The sequence below is a fragment of the Nothobranchius furzeri genome, chromosome 2, assembly GCF_043380555.1.
Source record: "Nothobranchius furzeri strain GRZ-AD chromosome 2, NfurGRZ-RIMD1, whole genome shotgun sequence".
In the NCBI taxonomy this organism is placed as follows: domain Eukaryota; kingdom Metazoa; phylum Chordata; class Actinopteri; order Cyprinodontiformes; family Nothobranchiidae; genus Nothobranchius; species Nothobranchius furzeri.
The window spans coordinates 102,440,934-102,461,305 of record NC_091742.1 but is presented as its reverse complement, the minus strand read 5'-3'; the positions used below and the strand labels follow the sequence as shown (position 1 = coordinate 102,461,305).

At 44.9% G+C, this 20,372-nt stretch overlaps 1 protein-coding gene across 1 annotated transcript in view; it reads right to left on the bottom strand.

Annotated features, from left to right (window-relative positions):
- Window positions 1-3,450: 3,450 nt before the first annotated feature.
- Window positions 3,451-20,372, bottom strand: part of LOC107395459 (uncharacterized) — an 18,343-nt gene continuing 1,421 nt past the window's right edge. The window contains exons 2-7 of the mRNA XM_015974855.3: window positions 18,355-18,825; window positions 17,833-18,285; window positions 17,129-17,528; window positions 16,970-17,044; window positions 4,775-4,849; window positions 3,451-4,690 (exon numbers count right to left, since the gene is read on the bottom strand). Coding sequence (XP_015830341.3) covers window positions 3,912-4,690; window positions 4,775-4,849; window positions 16,970-17,044; window positions 17,129-17,528; window positions 17,833-18,285; window positions 18,355-18,819 — 2,247 coding nt within the window. The 5' untranslated portion in view covers window positions 18,820-18,825 and the 3' untranslated portion in view covers window positions 3,451-3,911. The remainder of the gene's footprint in view (window positions 4,691-4,774; window positions 4,850-16,969; window positions 17,045-17,128; window positions 17,529-17,832; window positions 18,286-18,354; window positions 18,826-20,372) is intronic.

The window sequence follows — 20,372 nt, the reverse complement described above, 5'->3', positions numbered from 1 at the left end:
ATACTTATTTAATTGTTAATATCTTAAAAATTCTGAAATGTTTAAATTTTTTTTTTACCTTGAACAGTTCACTGAGCTTGCACTGTCACTGAGGTGGAAGCTGGAATCAACAGCAGACACCTTACACCTTGGTCTTTTCAGGAGGTGCGGCCGCTGCTCTGGGACCTTCTGGAAGATGAATTTTCATCATGGTCCCCGTGGGTCACCAGACACACTGCGGCTGTGAACTCCATTCTGGCTGGCTATGTAAAAACAAAGAAGCAGCACATTTATAAATGTTTAAAAGAGCATAAAATCACGTGTAACAATAATCTGTAAAACAAATTAAAACTAGAAGGTGATAATAAAATGTTTACATAGAAGATTATTAAAAATAATTCACGTTTGCTATGCCGGTAAAGCTTCACGTCAGGCTGGACAAGTGCATTCTTGCAGCTAAATCAGTCTGACAGCCAGTGTCTTGGGTAGATTTAGCCTGAAAAAAAATAGAAGCACATTGTTGTTGGGAGTTTATAAAGTCAGATAATATACAAAAGAAACTCCTATATAGGCGCTTTATAACACTCCTAGTGTGTGATCGTTGTTATAACGTAAAAATCAGTCACACATGATGTGGAGAGCCTGAAATGCGACCTCCTGAACAGAATTCCTAACAGAACCGGGTCACAAGCTGGACTTCACGCTGTAATGCTGTCTGTCAAGTGCTGCGTCAGTTAGACACTGTTGCAGAATTGCCGACTGACTAGCTAAAGGAAGTGAACCACGTCTCTCGGACTTTGCATTTAGGTAGGGAATTGTCTTTAGAAGATGTTAAAACTTTATTTAGCTGACTCACCTCAGACTAGAGCCCGCCGTGGTGGGGGAGCAGAGTCGGTGGGCTGCATCTAAATCGCGGAAGAGCCACGGTGGGCAGCCTCCCTCTTCAAACGGAGACGTGCAGAATCGCGGATGAAATGCCCACAGAGCCACCGCAACCACACTACACTACACCATCTCACCATGCTAACACGATATGGAACACTAAACCCCAACTACTTTCCTAATTACACTAACAGCCAAACACTAACTAAACTACAATATCTAACAGCCAAGTTAACACTGAATAAGTATGTATAACACTAAAAGCTATGCTAAAGACTAGGATATGCTAATGCTATATGCTAATGCTGAACTACGGCTAGCCTCCAAATCCAACTCCCAACTCGCCACAAGGCGTGGCCGAGACTCTCGATGCTTTTATAACGTTGACACAGAGCTGCTACGTAGTACTCTACTGGTTTACGTAGTATCTTACTCTTTAGCCATTGGCTATAATTTAGTCAAAATGAGTCAAATTCTATGTTTTAAGCTGAAGGTGGCGCTATACTGTGGTATTTAGGCAGAATTTTTAATTTTTAAAGAAAATGCACCAAAATGCTAAAATAATGAATACACACATTGAAAGCACTATTAGACACTCATTTATACAGTTCATCAGCAATAAAAGTTAATTTAGACGTTACTTGCTCTTTAATGGAGAAGCGGTGCTTTCAGGTGAGTGCAGATCACCCTTGTATTGGAAAAGTTATAAACAAACAAACAAATTTCAGTCATAATATCATTTTTCTAATATTTACATATACACAAAATATTCAAATAAACTTACTTGACAGGGGTCGTTTAACAAATGAGGGTGATGAGAAGTTTGAAAAGCACGTTCTCACTACAAAGGAAATAATTTTCTTTTAATAATCGATTCCATTTTCATCCTGTCATTGAGCAAACCCAAATTCTGAGTTTAGCTTTCTTTTTAACTCATGTTTTAGTAGATCGTTTGCTTGACGTAATCTCTTCAATGGGCAATCCGATTAAGCAATCCCCCTTTAAAAGAATTTTCAGATGAGTTTTGGCTTCATTTTCCTTTTTTCTCACTACGGTCATAAGAACTTACATCAGTGGTCGAGTTGCAGTGAATATGGTGCGTCCAGGTGATGACATCATCAAATAGCGAACTTAGAAACTTGGTTGTTGAGCGTTTCTTCCGTCTTCCAGATCTGTCTCAATCCTTCTGGGATTAACGGCCTCTTTGATTAAAAAACAGCCCGTTTACTCGGTAGAAATCACTGTGCGCCTGTGTTCACACCACTCTGTTCACAAGTGGAGAGAGAGAGTCCGTGGAGCTTGAAGGCACTTTCTATTTTTTCCTGTTTAGGGTGCGGCAGCCAGCTGCGCACAGGTGCAGCGGATTTATAATCAAGAAGAAAGGTGAGAGGAGCGGTGGAGTGCTTAGCTCTATGTTGTCATGACAATGTCAGATCGTTACAAACTCTTCATTCAATCACACAGGTGGTCGATGCAAAATACAAAAACTGTCTACCTCCTTTCATGCAAGGTGTGTTACATCAGTTGTGTGGGCGGAACATCCAACACCTTACTCACCCAACACCGCTGCAACATTACCAAACACAATCCCCTCTAGTCAGACATTTCATTCACCATGGTTGGGAGGCTCTCACAGCTTCTGTCCTGGAATCAAACCCCACTGGTCCACAGCACAGCGCAGAAGGACTGAAAGAATATGGATCCACACATTAGGGACTTACACCCCAGGAGGTTTGAATGAAAGATAAAATCATGATCAGCCGACCACATGCGAGAGTGTCTGTGCACCCTAACCCTTTAACCCTAACCCTTTAACTCTTGTTCTCTTAAAGCCTCATCTGCAGGATCCACCTTCCCAAGGGATCATAATTTGCTGGGAATTAAATAATAAAATCCTGGAGTCATGATTTCTTGAAACCAAAACTGGTCATCTGGTAACGCTAACCAGTGGTTTTTCCTCAGCAGACGCTGCAACGGGGTTCCCTCTTGGGTCCCAACGAGGGGCAAAATTGTAATTCCACCCAGCTTACTGCAGGAGTGCCCGTACACCGGAGTTCTGGGGGGTTCTGTCCTTCAGAGCTCTCTTTATACAACTCCTAACCCAGAATGGAAAAGACTTAACAGTTTCCTGTTTTGTCCACAAGATGGCAGCACAAGACCACAGATGACATTAAAAGACGTCCAGTTCATTTGCAGTCACTTTTGGGGACTCTAATGATTTCAAGGCCTTTAATATTTATATTTTTGTACATTTTATTCATGTTTGCTTTAATAATAATGTTTCATTGTTATATTTACATTATTACTGAAATTATGGTGGTCTAATATGTTTGACGCCCTATTGTACACGAGAGGCGGAGTGGGCCAGGACTATAAGGCCTATGACTACAGGCCACGCCCACAGAACCCATATGCCTCCGGCAGCATGACCCCTTCATCCCAATCCCAAACCCTAGCCATTAAATCCCTTTAGATAGAATATTTATTGTAGATAACACAGAATATGATTATAAACCTTTAGATTGAAAGAAATAGTTTTATAAGGACTAAAAGTCGTCTTCTGCAAAGACTCGTGAGTTGTAGGCCAGATAAGGGAGTCAGGAGAAGGAATTTTATTATGGCTTCTCTTCTTGGTAGCAGCAAGTTCATAGAGCAGTGGAAAGTACACAGTTAACCCTTGATGAAGCAGACTGTGGACAAATCAATGTCTGGTGACCTTTGACCTTACAGTGGACAAAAACCTTTGTATATATGTATGTGTATATATATATATATATATGTATATATATGTATATATATACTTATATATGTATGTATGTATGTATATATGTATATATACATACATACATACATATATATATATATATATACATAAACATACATATATATATATATATATATATATATATATATATATATATATATATATATATGTATATATATATATATATATATATATATATATATATATATATATAAATATACATATATATATCAGGTATGTTTGAGTTTATGTTCAATAAACCTCTGCTGCTGTTATATTTAGACCATCAGAACTGGACATTCCCAGAGTTGGGATCAGGTAGCAGTGTTTTGCTGATGGAGAAGTTCTGGGCTAAAGTCTCATCAGTCCAACTGGTTCTGGACAGAAGTGGGTCCATCTGGGTTCTGGGTTCTCTGGGCAGAACAGGATAATGGAGCATGTTAGGTTCCTGGCCCAACACTAGATGTTCTGGAGCTGGTAGAGGCCCGTCAGGTCCATAGGATGAGACTGTCAGAGTGGACGTGTCCTGATCCAGGCTATGATGGGACTGGTTCTGATGGTCCATTTGGTGTATCTTAAGGACCTGACCATGGCTCTGGAGATCCAGTCTCATATGGCACAAATGCTTCTTGTGGATGTGAAGCTGGTCCTGGCCCACTTTGATGTAATCCAGCTGCTTCATCTGGCTTTGAATGTTGTCCTGGATCTGGAGGTCCATCTGGACCTGGTATATTGGTTTCTTCTGGTTCTGAGCAGGTTCTCTGCTCTGTTGATCTATTTGGGTCTGATATGACTGGTTTGGTGTTTGTCCTGTCTGGTTCTCTTCTAGGTTCATCTGGGCATGAAACTGCTGCTTCTTCTGGCTCTGGATCTGGTTGTGGATCTGGTTTTTCACATCTTTCCAATGTCTTCCTTTGAGGACAGGTTCCAAGTCTAGACATCGCTGACAAACCTCCTTTCCAGGTACCGACTGGGCCAGGACGTGGTCTCCCAGTTGCCTCCAGATGGCCTCCTTCTCCTCAGAAGACCAGGGCCGACGGCGGACCTTCCTGGGAGCAGCAGGAACTGGAAAACCAACAGGACATCAGAGATAAGAGAATGGAGCTTCTGAACACGATGATGATGATCCATTAGTTCACAATGACCCACCTGAGACTGAAGTCCTCAATCTGGACCCTGGAGGAATCTGGGAGGGTTCTGGGTTCTTACTGATCGTCAACAGAACTGAAGACAAACAAAAAGTCATGAATCAAACTGAAATGGCCACTTCTGCCAGAAATATTCCCTACATAAGCCCTAACCACCAAGGTTGGGCGACTGGACCAACTATGAGCACCAGCGATTGGCCAAGCCCTTCACCAATCATTTTAATGAGCCGTCTTTTATGGCTATGAATTAGTCTGAGAGATGGAACATTGCAAACTTCCACATCAACTCAACCTGCTGTGTGTACAGGGTCAGGGTATAGATACCACACATCATCGGAAAGCTTGGATCCTTGTGATTCCAATCAACCGGCGTTCTTCCCAGTTGAGCGTGCCCAGAAAACCTCACCAGGCAGGCGTCCAGAAGGCATTCCGACTAGATGCCCGAGCCACCTCAACTGGCTCCTCTCGGTGTGGAGGAGCGGCGGGTCTACTCCGAGCCCCTCCCGGAAGACTGAGCTTCTCACCCTATCTCTAAAGGAGAGGCCAGCCACCCTGCAGAGGTAACTTTATATAGTTTTGTACCCAAGCAACAGGAAATGTGTTAACTGTATACTCTACAAGGCCTACATAGTTGGATGTGCTAACCGTGTTAGTTTAGGGAACTTGTTAATGTTTTTAAAATGCCGTTGTAAAAAACTTTAAACTTGTCAAAAACTGTCATTTTGTTCTTTTCACTTTTTCAAGGAACACACAGATAAGAACCGTGTTAATATTACGAATATGTTCAAAAGTAGCAAGGGCATCACTCGGCTGCTGAGGCTGGTCGGTGAGCAGCAGACGCGGCTGGGTCTGGGACAGACAGCGGCTGCGACGGTGCTCTTGGCTTATGAGACAGACAGAAGTGTGCCTTTAGTTTTCATCTCATTCATTAATTCACTGCCAGACATTTTCAGATCAGAACGCCCGACTGCCAGTGTTTTGGAGCACTTTTGATTATGAATGGGGGTTCAAAGTGATATGAAACGAGAGAATGAATGAATGAAGTGTGATGAAACATGACGTATAAGAGCTTCACTAAGTGACTCAGAAAGGTGTGGTGTCTGGGTTTATAACCAATATGGCTGTTGTTGGATGTAATTTAACAAGTCATCAGATTAATATTAACTTATCCAGCGCCACTGAGTAAATGGTAAATGTCCTGTATTTGATATAGCGGGGACCCCCCAAGGCACTTTACAACACAACCAGTCATTCACCCATTCACACACACATTCATACACTGGTGGGGATGAGCTACGATGTAGCCACAGCTGCCCTGGGGCACACTGGCGCCACCGGTCCCTCCGACCACCACCAGCAAGCAAGGTGGGTTAAGTGTCTTGCCCAAGGACACAATGACAGCGACAGACTGAGCAAGGCTCGAACCTGCAACCTTCCGATTGCGTGGCGAGCACTTAACTCCTGTGCCACTGTCGCTCCTAAGCTATGCAACAGTGTCGTGGAAGCTCCCGGTGATTCGGTCTGCAGGTGAAGCCGCCTCTCAGAGCAAGTGAGTGAACTTCGGATGTATCTGAAGATCGTAGGCACCCTCAGCAAACGCACGACTGGTCAGAAGATTCTTCCCAGGTGGCTTCTGGTGGACGGTTTCACGAATGAAAAGTTGGTGGTGGATTGAGCAAATAATAATTTATTGATCTAAAAAAGGATGGTTCTTTGAGTCACTAAAATGATTCCACTTAAAAATCAGGTTTGGTTCCCAATGGGGAGCCTAAGCCACGCCCACCTACTTCTGGACCACGGGTCCCCGGAAGAACGAGAAAATGAATGCAGGTCAACGGGGCTAAAAACGCTATTTTCTAACCCGCTTGTTTTGTTCCATAGATTTCACACATGATGACCGTCAAGTTTAAAGACACACTTTGATTCCAAGAACGCGTTTATTTTCTAACAGGGAGCACGATATTTTAGGTGTTGTGTGAAAATAAGTCCAGGACTACAAACGCGCTTCACCAAAGTGACGTTGTCGAACCAGACACGGAGAAAACTGAGGGAAAAGGCTGTAAGTTCAGCAAACTTCCCACAGGAGGAAAGACCCACCATAAATCTGGTCATGTGGCGAGTAGCAGCTACGCTAGGGGGGAGGAGCTTATGTGGTGACATCATCAAACCAGACACGGAGGAAACTGAGGGAAAAGGCTGTAAGGTCAGCAAACTTCCCACAGGAGGAACGAACCACCATAAATCTGGTCATGTGGCGAGTAGCAGCTACGCTGGGGGGGAGGAGCTTATGTGGTGACATCATCGAACCAGACACGGAGGAAACTGAGGGGAAAGGCTGTAAGTTCAGCAAACTTCCCAGAGGAGGGAAGAACCACCATAAATCTGGTCATGTGGCGAGTAGCAGCTACGCTAGGGGGAGGAGCTTATGTGGTGACATCATCGAACCAGACACGGAGGAAACTGAGGGGAAAGGCTGTAAGGTCAGCAGACTTCCCAGAGGAGGGAAGAACCACCATAAATCTGGTCATGTGGTGAGTAGCAGCTACGCTGGGGGGGAGGAGCTTATGTGGTGACGTCACAAATGCGAAGTGCCGATTTCTGGTGTGTAGTCACGCTAATTCTGAACTTTTACAAGATGATAAATCTCAAAGTGCGTGAGTGCCGTGGTCAAAACACCATCATTACTTTTCATATAAATAGCAGTACAGCATGTGTGATCCAGGGCGTGAGGCAGCGCGGTTAGAAAATAGCTTTTAGCCGCGTTCAGGGACCCGTGATGCGGAAGTGACTAAGGCTCCATATAGCAATGACTCCCAACCAGGGGTACGCGTACCCCTAGTGGTCCGTGAGCACATTACAGGGGTACATGGAAAAATTACTATTTCATTGCCCAGGTGATGACAGCACTCGCCCTGGTAAAAAAACAACAACATTGTGCTGGGATGCGTTATGCTTAATGAATACTCCAATAAAGCTATGCACAGTAACATGTGGTTAATATCATATAATCAGTGACCTATTTAGGCCAACCGCGACAAAGGGCGTGGTGCTGCTACGGCTGTGACCAGTCCCACTGAATGGTGCCTGCATGGTGTTTGTTCATCCCACTGTCAAGGGTAGCTGTCCGTCGGTTCTCCTGTCTTCCCTGTCTTCAAATGGCTGCGTCAACATGGAATGACTGCTCTTAGTCATTGATAGCCCTGGGCTGATTTAGCGGTGTTGACATTTCTTGGTTTATTAAAAGGGTTGCTAGATCAGAACCCAGAGGGCAAACATCGTCTCCTGCGAGTTATTTTACTCATTTAAATTACTTAGATAATTGCATAGCTGACAGCTCCTTTCTCATAAGAGCAGCTTCAGGCGGGGGCAGCAGTAGCTCAACAGGTACAGCGGGTTGTCCAGTAATCAGAAGGTTGCAGGTTCAATCCCAGCAGAGAATTCTGCTGTTGTGCCCTTGGGCAAGACACTTAACCCACCTTGCCTGCAGGTGGTGATCGGAGGGCCCGGTGGCGCCTGTGCTCAGCAGCCTCGCCTCTGTCAGTACGCCCCAGGGCAGCTGTGGCTACATGGTAGCTCATCACCACCAGTGTGTGAATGGATGAATGATACACTGTAGTGTAAAGCGCTTTGGAGTCCTTACTCTGAGAGGTGCTATACAAGTGCGGCTCATTTATCATGTATCATTCAGCTTAGTTCGGGCTTAACCCTCTACTCCTGACCCCAGAAGCCGGCTGGAACCAACGAGGCTCATGCAGCATCTCTGGATCTGAAGCTGCACGCTCGCTGCATCAGAATCCTACGATACCCTTGCCACCAGTTTGGTGGGATCCAGAAACAGGATCATGTGGAGAGACTTCTCCTGGCCAGCACAGTCCCTGGGCCCATACCAGCAGGAGGTAAGCCAGTAACTAGACCCACTTTGAATAAGTCTGGTTCCCCATGAAGGTAAGGCCTCTGCGAGTGGGTCCGTCCACTCATAAGGTCAGGGGCTGTACCGGTATGCTGGATCACAAGTAAGGCATTTAAGGGTTAAATGTGTCGATAAGGCCTTGATGTCGAGATGAATTTCAAAAGAGGAACTGATCAAATAAATGTGACGAGCACGCTACTGTCCAGTTACTTCAACATGGATGCCCCATGGGCTCCCCAGTGTCAGCTATCGTCGCTAACATTTACATGGAGGAAGTGGAAACCAGAGCATCCTACCATGGAACAACACCAAGCTGCTGGTCAGGTATGTGGACGACACATGGGTCAGGACTCTCACACAGGAAGTAGAAGACTTTACCGAGCACAACAATGCCGTGGACAAGAACGTCATGTTCACCAGGGAGCATGTCCACAACCACCAGCTGCCCTTCTTGGACTGTGCTGTGCTAACTGAACAAGATGGAAGTGTCAGCATCGAAGTCTACAGGAAACCAGCTCACACAGACCAGTATCTGCATTTGGACTCACATCACCCACTGGAGCACAACGTGTCAGTCATCAGGACTTCACACCATCGGGCACAAAGACTGAAGGAAAACAAAAGGAAGAAACGTAGAAGAATCTTCTCCAAACACAACATCCCTGTAAACTTTAACCCAACAACACCCTCAGACAGAACCTGGTCCATCCTGAAGACAAAACACCCAAACAGAAGCTCAGTGGCGTCACTTAGGCAGTCCAGTGTAGCGAGGACTGTCCAGATGTTTACATCAGGAAACTAAACAACAACTACACAAGAGCATAGCACAACACTGGAGAGCCACCTCTTCAGGTCACGACTGCAGTCCACCTGCACCTGAAGGACAAGGACACATGCTGGACAGAGAAGACAGATGGTGCGAGAGAGGAGTAAAAGAAGCTATCTATGTCAAACGTGAAAAACTCACTTTAAATAGGGGTGGGGCTTAGATTTCACCTTTCCAGTACCTATAATACAGCTCATTCCTGAGCAGCTTCAGTCCAGGTCACACCTTCCTGCATCTGATCAACACAATGACTCATCAGGGGATGGAGAGGAGGGGTATTCAGAGTAGTTTCTGCTCGTTAAACAACAACAACAGCTACAGCTATAAGCTGGACTCTCCCATATTCCAGTCAGAACTGACAAAGCTCCTCATTTACTCTCTGAACCCTTATGGGTCACCATGACCTGGATGACTGAGGACCTTCAGCAACATTTATGCTCTGTTCTGGTTTGTTTCGATCTATGCGAAGCACTTTGTGATCTTCTATCTGTAATGACTCAACTCCACTTTATTTGTACAGTGTTTTACAGCAACAGCGCTTTACAGCAACAGTGCATGCCACCAAGGCGCTTTACAGCAACACTGCATGCCGCTTTACAGCAACAGTGCATGCCACCAAGGCGCTTTACAGCAACACTGCATGCCGCTTTACAGCAACAGTGCATGCCACCAAGGCGCTTTACAGCAACAGCGCATGCCACCAAGGCGCTTTACAGCAACAGCGCATGCCGTCAAGGCGCTTTACAGCAACAGCGCTTTACAGCTACAGTGCATGCCGCTTTACAGCTACAGTGCATGCCGCTTTACAGCAACAGTGCATGCCGCTTTACAGCAACAGTGCATGCCACCAAGGCGCTTTACAGCAACAGCGCATGCCACCAAGGCGCTTTACAGCAACAGTACATGCCGTCAAGGTGCTTTACAGCTACAGTGCATGCCGCTTTACAGCTACAGTGCATGCCGCTTTACAGCAACAGTGCATGCCGCTTTACAGCAACAGTGCATGCCACCAAGGCGCTTTACAGCAACAGCGCATGCCACCAAGGCGCTTTACAGCAACAGTACATGCCGTCAAGGTGCTTTACAGCAACAGTGCATGCAGCCAAGGTGCTTTACAGAAACAATGCATGCCACTCACCCATGACACGCCCATGAGTCACGGGTGAGCACAGGTGAACGCCAAGCTCTGACAAATTTGTCAAATATTGTGGTGCTGGATTGAGATAAATGTTTTTCAGTTGGTGAAATCAACATATGTGGCAGTTGGCAGTATTATGCCCCCCAGGAAGGTGAAGCAGCAATCCAAACAAAACGAAAACGACGACGAGCTTCAGTACGTGGGACAAGGAGACATGGCAGGTGCGCATGGTGACAGAAAAGAAATATCGGAGTTGATACGCTCTGTCATAAAGGAAGAGATCAGCGTTGTGGTTAATAAACTGAACGCGATTATGGATGATATTTCTACTTGTGTGAGAAGACTGGGTGATGTGGAGGAGACTTTACCTAAACTGGACAGTCGGATGTCAAAGTTGGAGTCGGAGAATGCAAGGCTGAACAAATCCAACGCCGAGCTGAGAGAGAGGACGGAGCGGCTTGAAATGCAGAGCCGCAAAAACAACCTTCGTGTGTTCGGATTATCTGGTGACATTGGAAAAACCGACCTGACTACTTATATGGACACGCTGTTTAAAGATTTGTTTAGAGGAAAACTTCTGCGGGAGCCAGAAGTGGAGATGGCGCACTGGATTGGACCTAGGAGAGACGCAGGAAGAGCGATGATGGTGCGGCTGCGGAGGCTTACAACAAAGGAGGAGATTATAAAGATAGCCAGAGAAGAACGTGTTTTCCAACTGCATGGTATGAAGCTGAAGATTTTTCCAGATCTGACCAGTGAAATGGCGAAAAAACGAGCTGGCTTCTGGGAAATAAGGAGTAAGCTGAAGAAGGCTCAGGTGAGACATGGCCTAATTCATCCCGCTACCCTGATTCTGACTTTTAAAAATGAGACAAAAAGGTTCAATGAACCGAGTGAGGCTGAAGCTTACTACAAGACTGTGATTGAACCAGGGAAGAAGGATGGAGAATAATATGGACCAATTAAAAACGGTTTAATGAGTGTGAAGATGGACTGTGAGATTACTGTTTAGGTTATGTGAGGATTATGTTTAATTTTTATATAAGCATTAAATAACATCGCAAGATGGAAATGATAGCCCGCATAATAAGAGTTATATAATTTGGTTATTTATGTGTCTAGAGCTGGTGTGTAAAAATGTTTTATTTCATTACAGTGTTTGAGTTTGAGATGAATGACAGTATGAATGTGTTTGGTAAAATTATAAAAATGTTACAGGAAGCTCAGTATGATTTTTGCAGGCAAGAATTTATTCTAGATTTTGGATGACAGATCATGTTTGGTTGCGGGAAAAGGGGTTTAAAATAGCTCATTTGAATGTGTGCAGTTTGAGAAATAAGGTGGCGGATGTTCAAGAAATTTTGCTAAATTATAATTTACACGTGTTAGCAATATCAGAAACACATTTAGATGACACAATTAATAATGAAGTAGTAGAGGTTAGGGGCTATAATATTTATAGACTAGATAGGAATTTGTATGGTGGAGGTGTGGCCTGTTATGTTCAAAATCACATACCAGTTAGAGTAAGAACAGATTTCATGGTAACTGAAGTTGAGACACTATGGTTAGAATTGCAGATTCCTCATTTAAAAGCTGTCATTATTGGATGTTGTTACAGACCACCAAATGCTCCTATATACCACTTGGATCAGATAGGAGGTATGTTGGATAAGGCATGTGATCTGAGAAAAGAAATTTTTTTCCTAGGTGACTTTAATATTGACTGGAAATCAGGAAATTGTCCATTGAGGAATAAATTGTTTTCATTTACCAACATTTGTAATTTATCACAACTCGTGCAGGCTGATACTAGAATTCAAATGAAAAGTAATGGCAAACTTTCTACAACTTTGATTGACTTAATTTTTACCAATATGACAAATTTATGTTCTAAAGCCGTTTCGATTCCAGTGGGCTGTAGCGACCATAATTTAATTGCGGTAACAAGGAAAACAAAGATGCCTAAAAAAGGCCAATTATTTGTGTGCAGACGGATGTTTAAATACTTCAGTGAAGATGACTTCATAGAAGATGTGAGGAAAATAAGTTGGACACAGGTTTTAAGTGAAGATGATCCAGGCCAAGCAGTAGCAGTTTTCAATGAATTGTTCACAAAGGTGTTAGACAGACATGCTCCTATAAGGAAACGTGCTGTGAGAAGGGTATCTGCTCCATGGTTGGATGAAGAATTAAAAGAATATATGAGGCAGAGGGATAAACTTAAAAATGAAGCAGTAAAAACTAATAGTCCAGATAAATGGAAAGAGTATCGTAGATCACGAAACTTTGTAACTAAATTAAATAATCATAAAAAACGGTTGTATTATCAAAAAAGACTAACTGATGCAAAATCGGATAGTGCAAGATTATGGGGTACATTGAATGAAATGATGGGTAGGCATAATAGGTCAGCTCCAACTTTTTTGGATGTAGGGGGAACTTATCTCACTAAACCAACAGAAATTGCTAATTATTTAAACCAGTTTTTAACTAATAAAATTAAGTTGTTACGAGATTCTATGGAAAATAGTCAAACCAAAAATATTTCCTATCAACTAATTAAACAAAAAATAATGTTAAATAAAAACTGCCAATTTCTATTTGATAAAGTGACTGAAGACAAGGTTAAGGAGATAATATTAAAAAGTAAAAATAAACCATCTGGCATAGATAATATTGATATAAAATGGTTAAAGTTAGTAGTAGATTTTATTTCATGTCCTATTGTTCATATAATAAATGGAAGTTTTAAAGAAGGTATTTTCCCATCTCAATGGAAAACAGCAAAAATAATACCTTTAATTAAGAACAATAGAGAACCACTGTCTGGTCAAAACAGTCGACCAATAAGTTTGCTACCAGCGTTAAGTAAAATCATGGAAAAAATTGCATATGATCAAATTAAAGATTATTTTGAGGTAAATGAATTGAACACAAAATATCAACATGCTTACAAAACAAATCACTCAACCACTACTGCACTTATTCAAATAACTGATTATTGCTTAGAGAATATCGATAATAATAAGCTAATTGGTTCTATATTTCTTGATTTAAGTGCGGCTTTTGATGTTTTAGATCATGATATTTTATTACAAAAACTTAAACACTATGGATTTCATACATCTGCTCTTAACTGGACTAAAAGTTATCTTACTGACAGAGAATATCAATTTTATTTCAATGGCAGTTTTTCTGAAAAGGGTCTGATGGAATGTGGTGTTCCACAGGGAAGTTGTTTGGGACCACTTTTGTTTTCTATTTTTTTGAATGATTTTCCGTGGGTGCTGCAACATGCGACTACAGCAGTATATGCAGATGATATTACTGTTTTAGCTTCAGCACATACGGAGAGTGCATTGAATGAAATATTAAATGAAGAGTTAAGAACAGTTGAGCAGTGGATAACTGCTAACAAATTAGTGATTAATGCAGGAAAAACTAAATGCATGGTAGTTGGCTCCAAACATACTTTACAGACGATGCCAAAGTTACATTTAACCCTGAGTAACAACATAATAGAACAACTAGAAGAAGTAAAATTACTAGGAGTTATAGTTGATTGTAAATTATCATGGACAAGCCAGATTAATTATGTTTTACGCAAAATGGGGAGAGGTATGGGCATAATAAAATTTTGTTGCAAATTTATACCACAATATTTACTTAAATGCCTTGTTCAATCATTAGTGCTTTCTTGTGTAGATCAAGCATCTGTTATTTGGTCCAGTACAAGTGAAAATAATTTGCATAAGCTACAAGTTGCACAAAATAAAGCTGCTCGTATTGTTTTAGGCTGCCCTTACAGAACAAATGTGGGAACGATGCATGAAAAACTTGCTTGGCTTGATGTGAAGAGTAGATTAAAGTATTTCGTGGTAACAACTGTGAGGAAAATAATAATTACAAAAACACCAAAAATTATACATAGCAAATTAATGTTTTTTTCAGATAATCATACTTATAATACACGACAGATAAATGAGATGAAATGTATTTTACCACGCAGTAGAACAAATCAAATTCAACGATCTTTTCACTATAAAGCTATGCTTGCATGGAATGCATTACCTAGATTTTTAATTTTTGAAAGTAATAACATTTCTTTTCATAAGAAACTGAAAATTTTTTTGTTTACACACCTAATTGTATAGTGACTATGAACTCTGCAACGAAGGATTGAAAATCTGTGTTTGAGGTCGAGTACTGGATATCGATGAACTATGATACGAAACAATGGACATGATGTCACCATTCTGTTATATTTTATTTTCAATCTTTATTGGTGTGATTAACTCCTTTCCCGATATTAGTTTATATATGTAATTTTGTTCTAGATATGTGATTTCATCTTGAGCTACTGGTATTATGGGAATTAGGGATGTGTGTGCGTGAATGTGTGTGTGTGTTTGTGTGTAAAGGGTATTATCTCATGTAAACAACTGTATGAAAATGTATGAGACCCCAGGAAGACTAGCATCTGCACTTAGGCAGAAGCTAATGAGGATCTCAATAAAACGAAACGAAACGAAACCAAGGCGCTTTACAGCAACAGTGCATGCCGTCAAGGCGCTTTACAGCAACAACGCATGCCACCAAGGCGCTTTACAGCAACATCACATGCCGTCAAGGCGCTTTACAGCAACAGTGCATGCCGTCAAGGCGCTTTACAGCAACAGCGCATGCCGTCAAGGCGCTTTACAGCAACAGCGCATGCCGTCAAGGCGCTTTACAGCAACAGCGCATGCCGTCAAGGCGCTTTACAGCAACAGCGCATGCCGTCAAGGTGCTTTACAGCAACAGTGCATGCCACCAAGGAGCTTTACAGCAACAGCGCATGCCACCAAGGAGCTTTACAGCAACAGCACATGCCGTCAAGGCGCTTTACAGCAACAGCGCATGCCACCAAGGCGCTTTACAGCAACAGCGCATGCCACCAAGGCGCTTTACAGCAACAGTGCATGCCACCAAGGCGCTTTACAGCAACAGCGCATGCCACCAAGGCGCTTTACAGCAACAGTGCATGCCGTCAAGGCACTTTACGGCAACAGCGCATGCCACCAAGGCACTTTACAGCAACAGCGCATGCCACCAAGGCGCTTTACAGCAACAGCGCATGCCACCAAGGCGCTTTACAGCAACAGCGCATGCCACCAAGGCGCTTTACAGCAACAGCGCATGCCGTCAAGGCGCTTTACAGCAACAGCGCATGCCACCAAGGCGCTTTACAGCAACAGTGCATGCCGTCAAGGCGCTTTACAGCAACAGCGCATGCCACCAAGGCGCTTTACAGCAACAGTGCATGCCACCAAGGCGCTTTACAGCAACAGTGCATGCCGTCAAGGCACTTTACGGCAACAGCGCATGCCACCAAGGCACTTCACAGCAACAGCGCATGCCACCAAGGCGCTTTACAGCAACAGCGCATGCCACCAAGGCGCTTTACAGCAACAGCGCATGCCGTCAAGGCGCTTTACAGCAACAGCGCATGCCGTCAAGGCGCTTTACAGCAACAGCGCATGCCACCAAGGCGCTTTACAGCAACAGTGCATGCCGTCAAGGTGCTTTACAGCAACAGCGCATGCCACCAAGGCGCTTTACAGCAACAGTGCATGCCGTCAAGGCACTTTACGGCAACAGCGCATGCCACCAAGGCACTTTACAGCAACAGCTCATGCCACCAAGGCGCTTTACAGCAACAGCGCATGCCGTCAAGGCGCTTTACAGCAACAGCGCATGCCACCAAGGCGCTTTACAGCAACAGCGCATGCCGTCAAGGCGCTTTACAGCAACAGCGCATGCCACCAAGGCGCTTTACAGCAACAGCGCATGCCACCAAGGCGCTTTACAGCAACAGTGCATGCCGTCAAGGTGCTTTACAGCAACAGCGCATGCCACCAAGGCGCTTTACAGCAACAGCGCATGCCACCAAGGCGCTTTACAGCAACAGCGCATGCCGTCAAGGCGCTTTACAGCAACAGCGCATGCCACCAAGGCGCTTTACAGCAACAGCGCATGCTGTCAAGGCGCTTTACAGCAACAGCGCATGCCACCAAGGCGCTTTACAGCAACAGCGCATGCCACCAAGGCGCTTTACAGCAACAGCGCATGCCGTCAAGGCACTTTATAGCAACAGTAAAACATAAAACTCAGTCATCAAATAAGACAGGAATAAAACACAGAAAACACAGTAAAACCAGTAACATAACAAGAACACTAGCTATGATGAATGCAATACAAATAAAATTTACTTACTGACTTTCTGACTAAATGAAGGAACTTTTTGATGATAATCAGAACTTCTGTGATCAGAACTCACCATCAGGTCTCTGGTTGTTCTCCGTGTGGGGACAGAAGACTTGTTTCTTTGGGGTGGTCCCTTCCTCTGAATTCTCTAAAGACAGAAACATTAAACTATAGACTCCATCTACCCACCTTTGATAAAGGTCTTCATCAGTGCAAGGCTCTCGGGTCTTACCTGGGTCAGGACCAGGGTTCTCCAGACCTAGAGTGTCCCACTCCTTCCCCAACATGTGGTAGAAGTCGGTAGCCCTGGCAGCAGCCTCCCAGTCTGCAACCTGCAGACTCTGTTCAATGGCAACCTCACAGATGGTCTTCAGCGTGGTCTTGATCGATAGCGGGGGGTGGCTCCATCTGTACCCAGAGGCCTTCCTGGCGGCTGACAGAACCAGGCTGAGATGGCCTGGAGCCAGAAGGTCCTGCAAGGTCTGGATGTCGGAGTCAAGAGACTTGGCTGCCAGCAGTAACCGACCAAGTTCTCGGAGCTTCTGGCTGAAGTAGTCGTACCTCCTCAGTCCACCATCTTGGTTCCCCATCAACTTGTTTCCATATTTACAGATCAGCCAATCAGACTTCACCTGGATGAGAGAGGAGGAGTCAGAGACACAGCTCGTGTGGACAGAGTGGAGAGGAGTTACAGGTGTGCTGGTGTAACCGTCTGGGGTGTTTTTAGCCGTCGTGATTCCAGGATGACTCCTAAATATTTATTTATTTATTCATAAATGAAACTCATAAATCACTGATCATGGGATTTCTGCTCATTGTTACTAAAAGTGTTTCATAAATGTAGGTTTAAACAATGCTGCCCACCCTGAGCAGGTCTCTCGAGGAGGACTTGTGTCTAATCCCAGTTACCAGATTAAATTAGTGTTCCATAAAAACCTGATGGGACACGGTGTCCTGGTTCATGCGGTGCAGGATCTCACTGCAGCTCTCTGAAGCTCCACTGGAGATGGGCAGCAGGCGAGATGCTGCAGCCTGGACTCTGGTCCTCTTCTTGGGTGGAGTCACTGCAGAGTTCTGGTTCTGGTCCACATCAGAACCAGAGGACAGGGGCTGGTGCGTAGACAGTCTGACGGGATCTGTAGGTGCTTGTTCTGCTGAATCACAGGTTGGTTCACCTGAGGAGGTCTTCACCTGCTGGGTGAGTAGATCTAAGAAGGGACCTCTGGACAGGTCAGCAGCTAGCTTCTTACGACAGGACGCCTGATGTTTCCAGAGATCAGCACGGAGGAAGAACCCAAGGCAGAGGGGGCAGGGCAGGTAGTTTCTAGCATCGACGTCCTCTGAGGGCTGACGCCACGGCACGATCTCCCCGCTGCCCTGTCGGATCACCTGACAGAACGGCGACAGGATGTTTAACCAGAACCCAGCAGCTAAACCAGAAGGGAGACTAAAACAAACCTCAATGTTGTGCATGTAGTTTCCCCTGCAGCGCAGGCGTTCCAGTAGCAGGTGGCGCTGTTTGGAACCTGTTGGCAGCACACTGGCCTCCATTACTTCCTGCTCATCACAATGTTTCCTGAGCAGGTGGCGAGCGATCTTCACCTGCGGCCGGCGGCAGAAAACACAGTAATGTTTCTTGTCCCAGCGCCGCTTCCCACCACTCCATGTCCTCTTCACCGTCACACCATCTGACTTCTCCTTCTGGCCCCGCCTCTTCTGTTTCTGGCCTCGCCTCTTTTCTGGAGGTCCCCGCCTCTTTTCTGGAGGGCCTCGCCTTGTCACTCGTAGACCCCGCCTCCCCAAAGAGCGGTGGATTATCTTTGGCTCTCTGTCAGAGGGCGAGAGCTCCTCCAGTTCCTTCTCCTTCACCCTGTTCTCCATCTGAATGTCCACCTGGTCCTCTACGATTACAGTGGCCTCCATGGCAACCTGAGAAGAACAAACATAGCATAAGTAACGCTTTCAAATTGTAAGTGTGCCTCCAGCACGTTAATGACCAAGTTGACTGATTAACCATGTTTTAATGATTATTTCTGATAATAATGGGAAACTCTGTGTTTCTCATACAGGCTGAACAAGAAAATAGTCTCCTACACCTATCTCCTGCAGTAGCTTCTGATAGAAAATAGACAGTGAAACTCCATCCATCCATTTTCAACCGCTTATCCAGAGTCGGGTGACTTGTTCACTCGCAGCACTCAGCTTCAGCTCAAACTGTACGACTTCCTCGCAGGGCAGATCTCACGAGCCAGGCGCTCACACTGCACGACCCAGTTCTCGGATGCGACCTGACTGCTCACACTGTACGTCTGGTAGCAACACGTCGGCCCTAAAATATGCTAAAAATAGCCGTTTTTACTCAACACGCCAGACTTGTTTGTCTTGCCTGTTGAACTGCGGGAGTGCTGCAGGAGGACACACAGGGATTTATGGGGGTTGGATGAGGAAAACGAAATAAAGAAAGTAAATCTGAGTTTAGTGATCAGTTTAATTTGACATGAACGACAAACACGCTTTCTTTGTGAGTAAATAAACGTGTAGAAACAAAAACAAACAGCGTGTGTTATTAGGGAAATAGTGGGGAGCGGCGTTGATGCAGGATTGTGCATGCGCCGTGAGCGGTTCTGGTACTTTTTGAGTCGCAGCGGCTCGCAGCGCCGCTTCAACAGTGCGATACCCTCACGAGGGACGAGCGAAATATCAAAAACGCCAGAAGTCTGTGCGACCTCACAATTGCTGATCGGTAGCTGGTCACGTGGTGTTAATCGCCTCTCGTAACCCCCGTACACTACACGACCGCTCAGCGCAAAACTCGCCCTGATGTCGTGGATTCTCGCACGACTGGAAAATCGGCTCAAAAAAGTGAAAAAGTCGCACAGTGTCCGCCCGGCTTAAGCAGAAAGGCCCAGACATAGTCCCTCCAGCGTGTCCTGGGTCTACCTTTAGGTCTCCTCCCCGTTGGAAGTGGCCGGAATACCTCACCGGGAAGGCATCCAGGAGGCATCCTAACTAAATACCCGAGCCACCTCAACTGGCTCCTCTCGATGTGGGGATGCAGCGGATCTACTCCGAGCCCCTCCCGGATGACCGAGCTTCTCACCCTATTTCTAAGGGAGAGCCCAGCCACCGTGTGGATAAAACTCATTTCAGCCGCTTGTATCAGCAATTTCGTTCTTTCGGTCACCACCCAAAGCTCGTGACCATAGGTGAGGGCAGGAACGTAGATCGACCGGTAAATCAAGAACTTCGCCATCTCTCTCTTCACCACAACAGACCGGTACAACGTCCGCATCACTGCAGATGCAGCACCAATCCGCCTGTCGATCTCGCTCCAGTTTTCCCTCACTCGTGAACAAGACCCCGAGATACTGTGATGGACAGAAGACAGAAGCTGCCGGGCTCCGACGGTGTGGTGATTGGACATCAGCTGGTCCTCGTTATCCATAACGAGGCCAGGGAGGATAAAAAGGTGACAG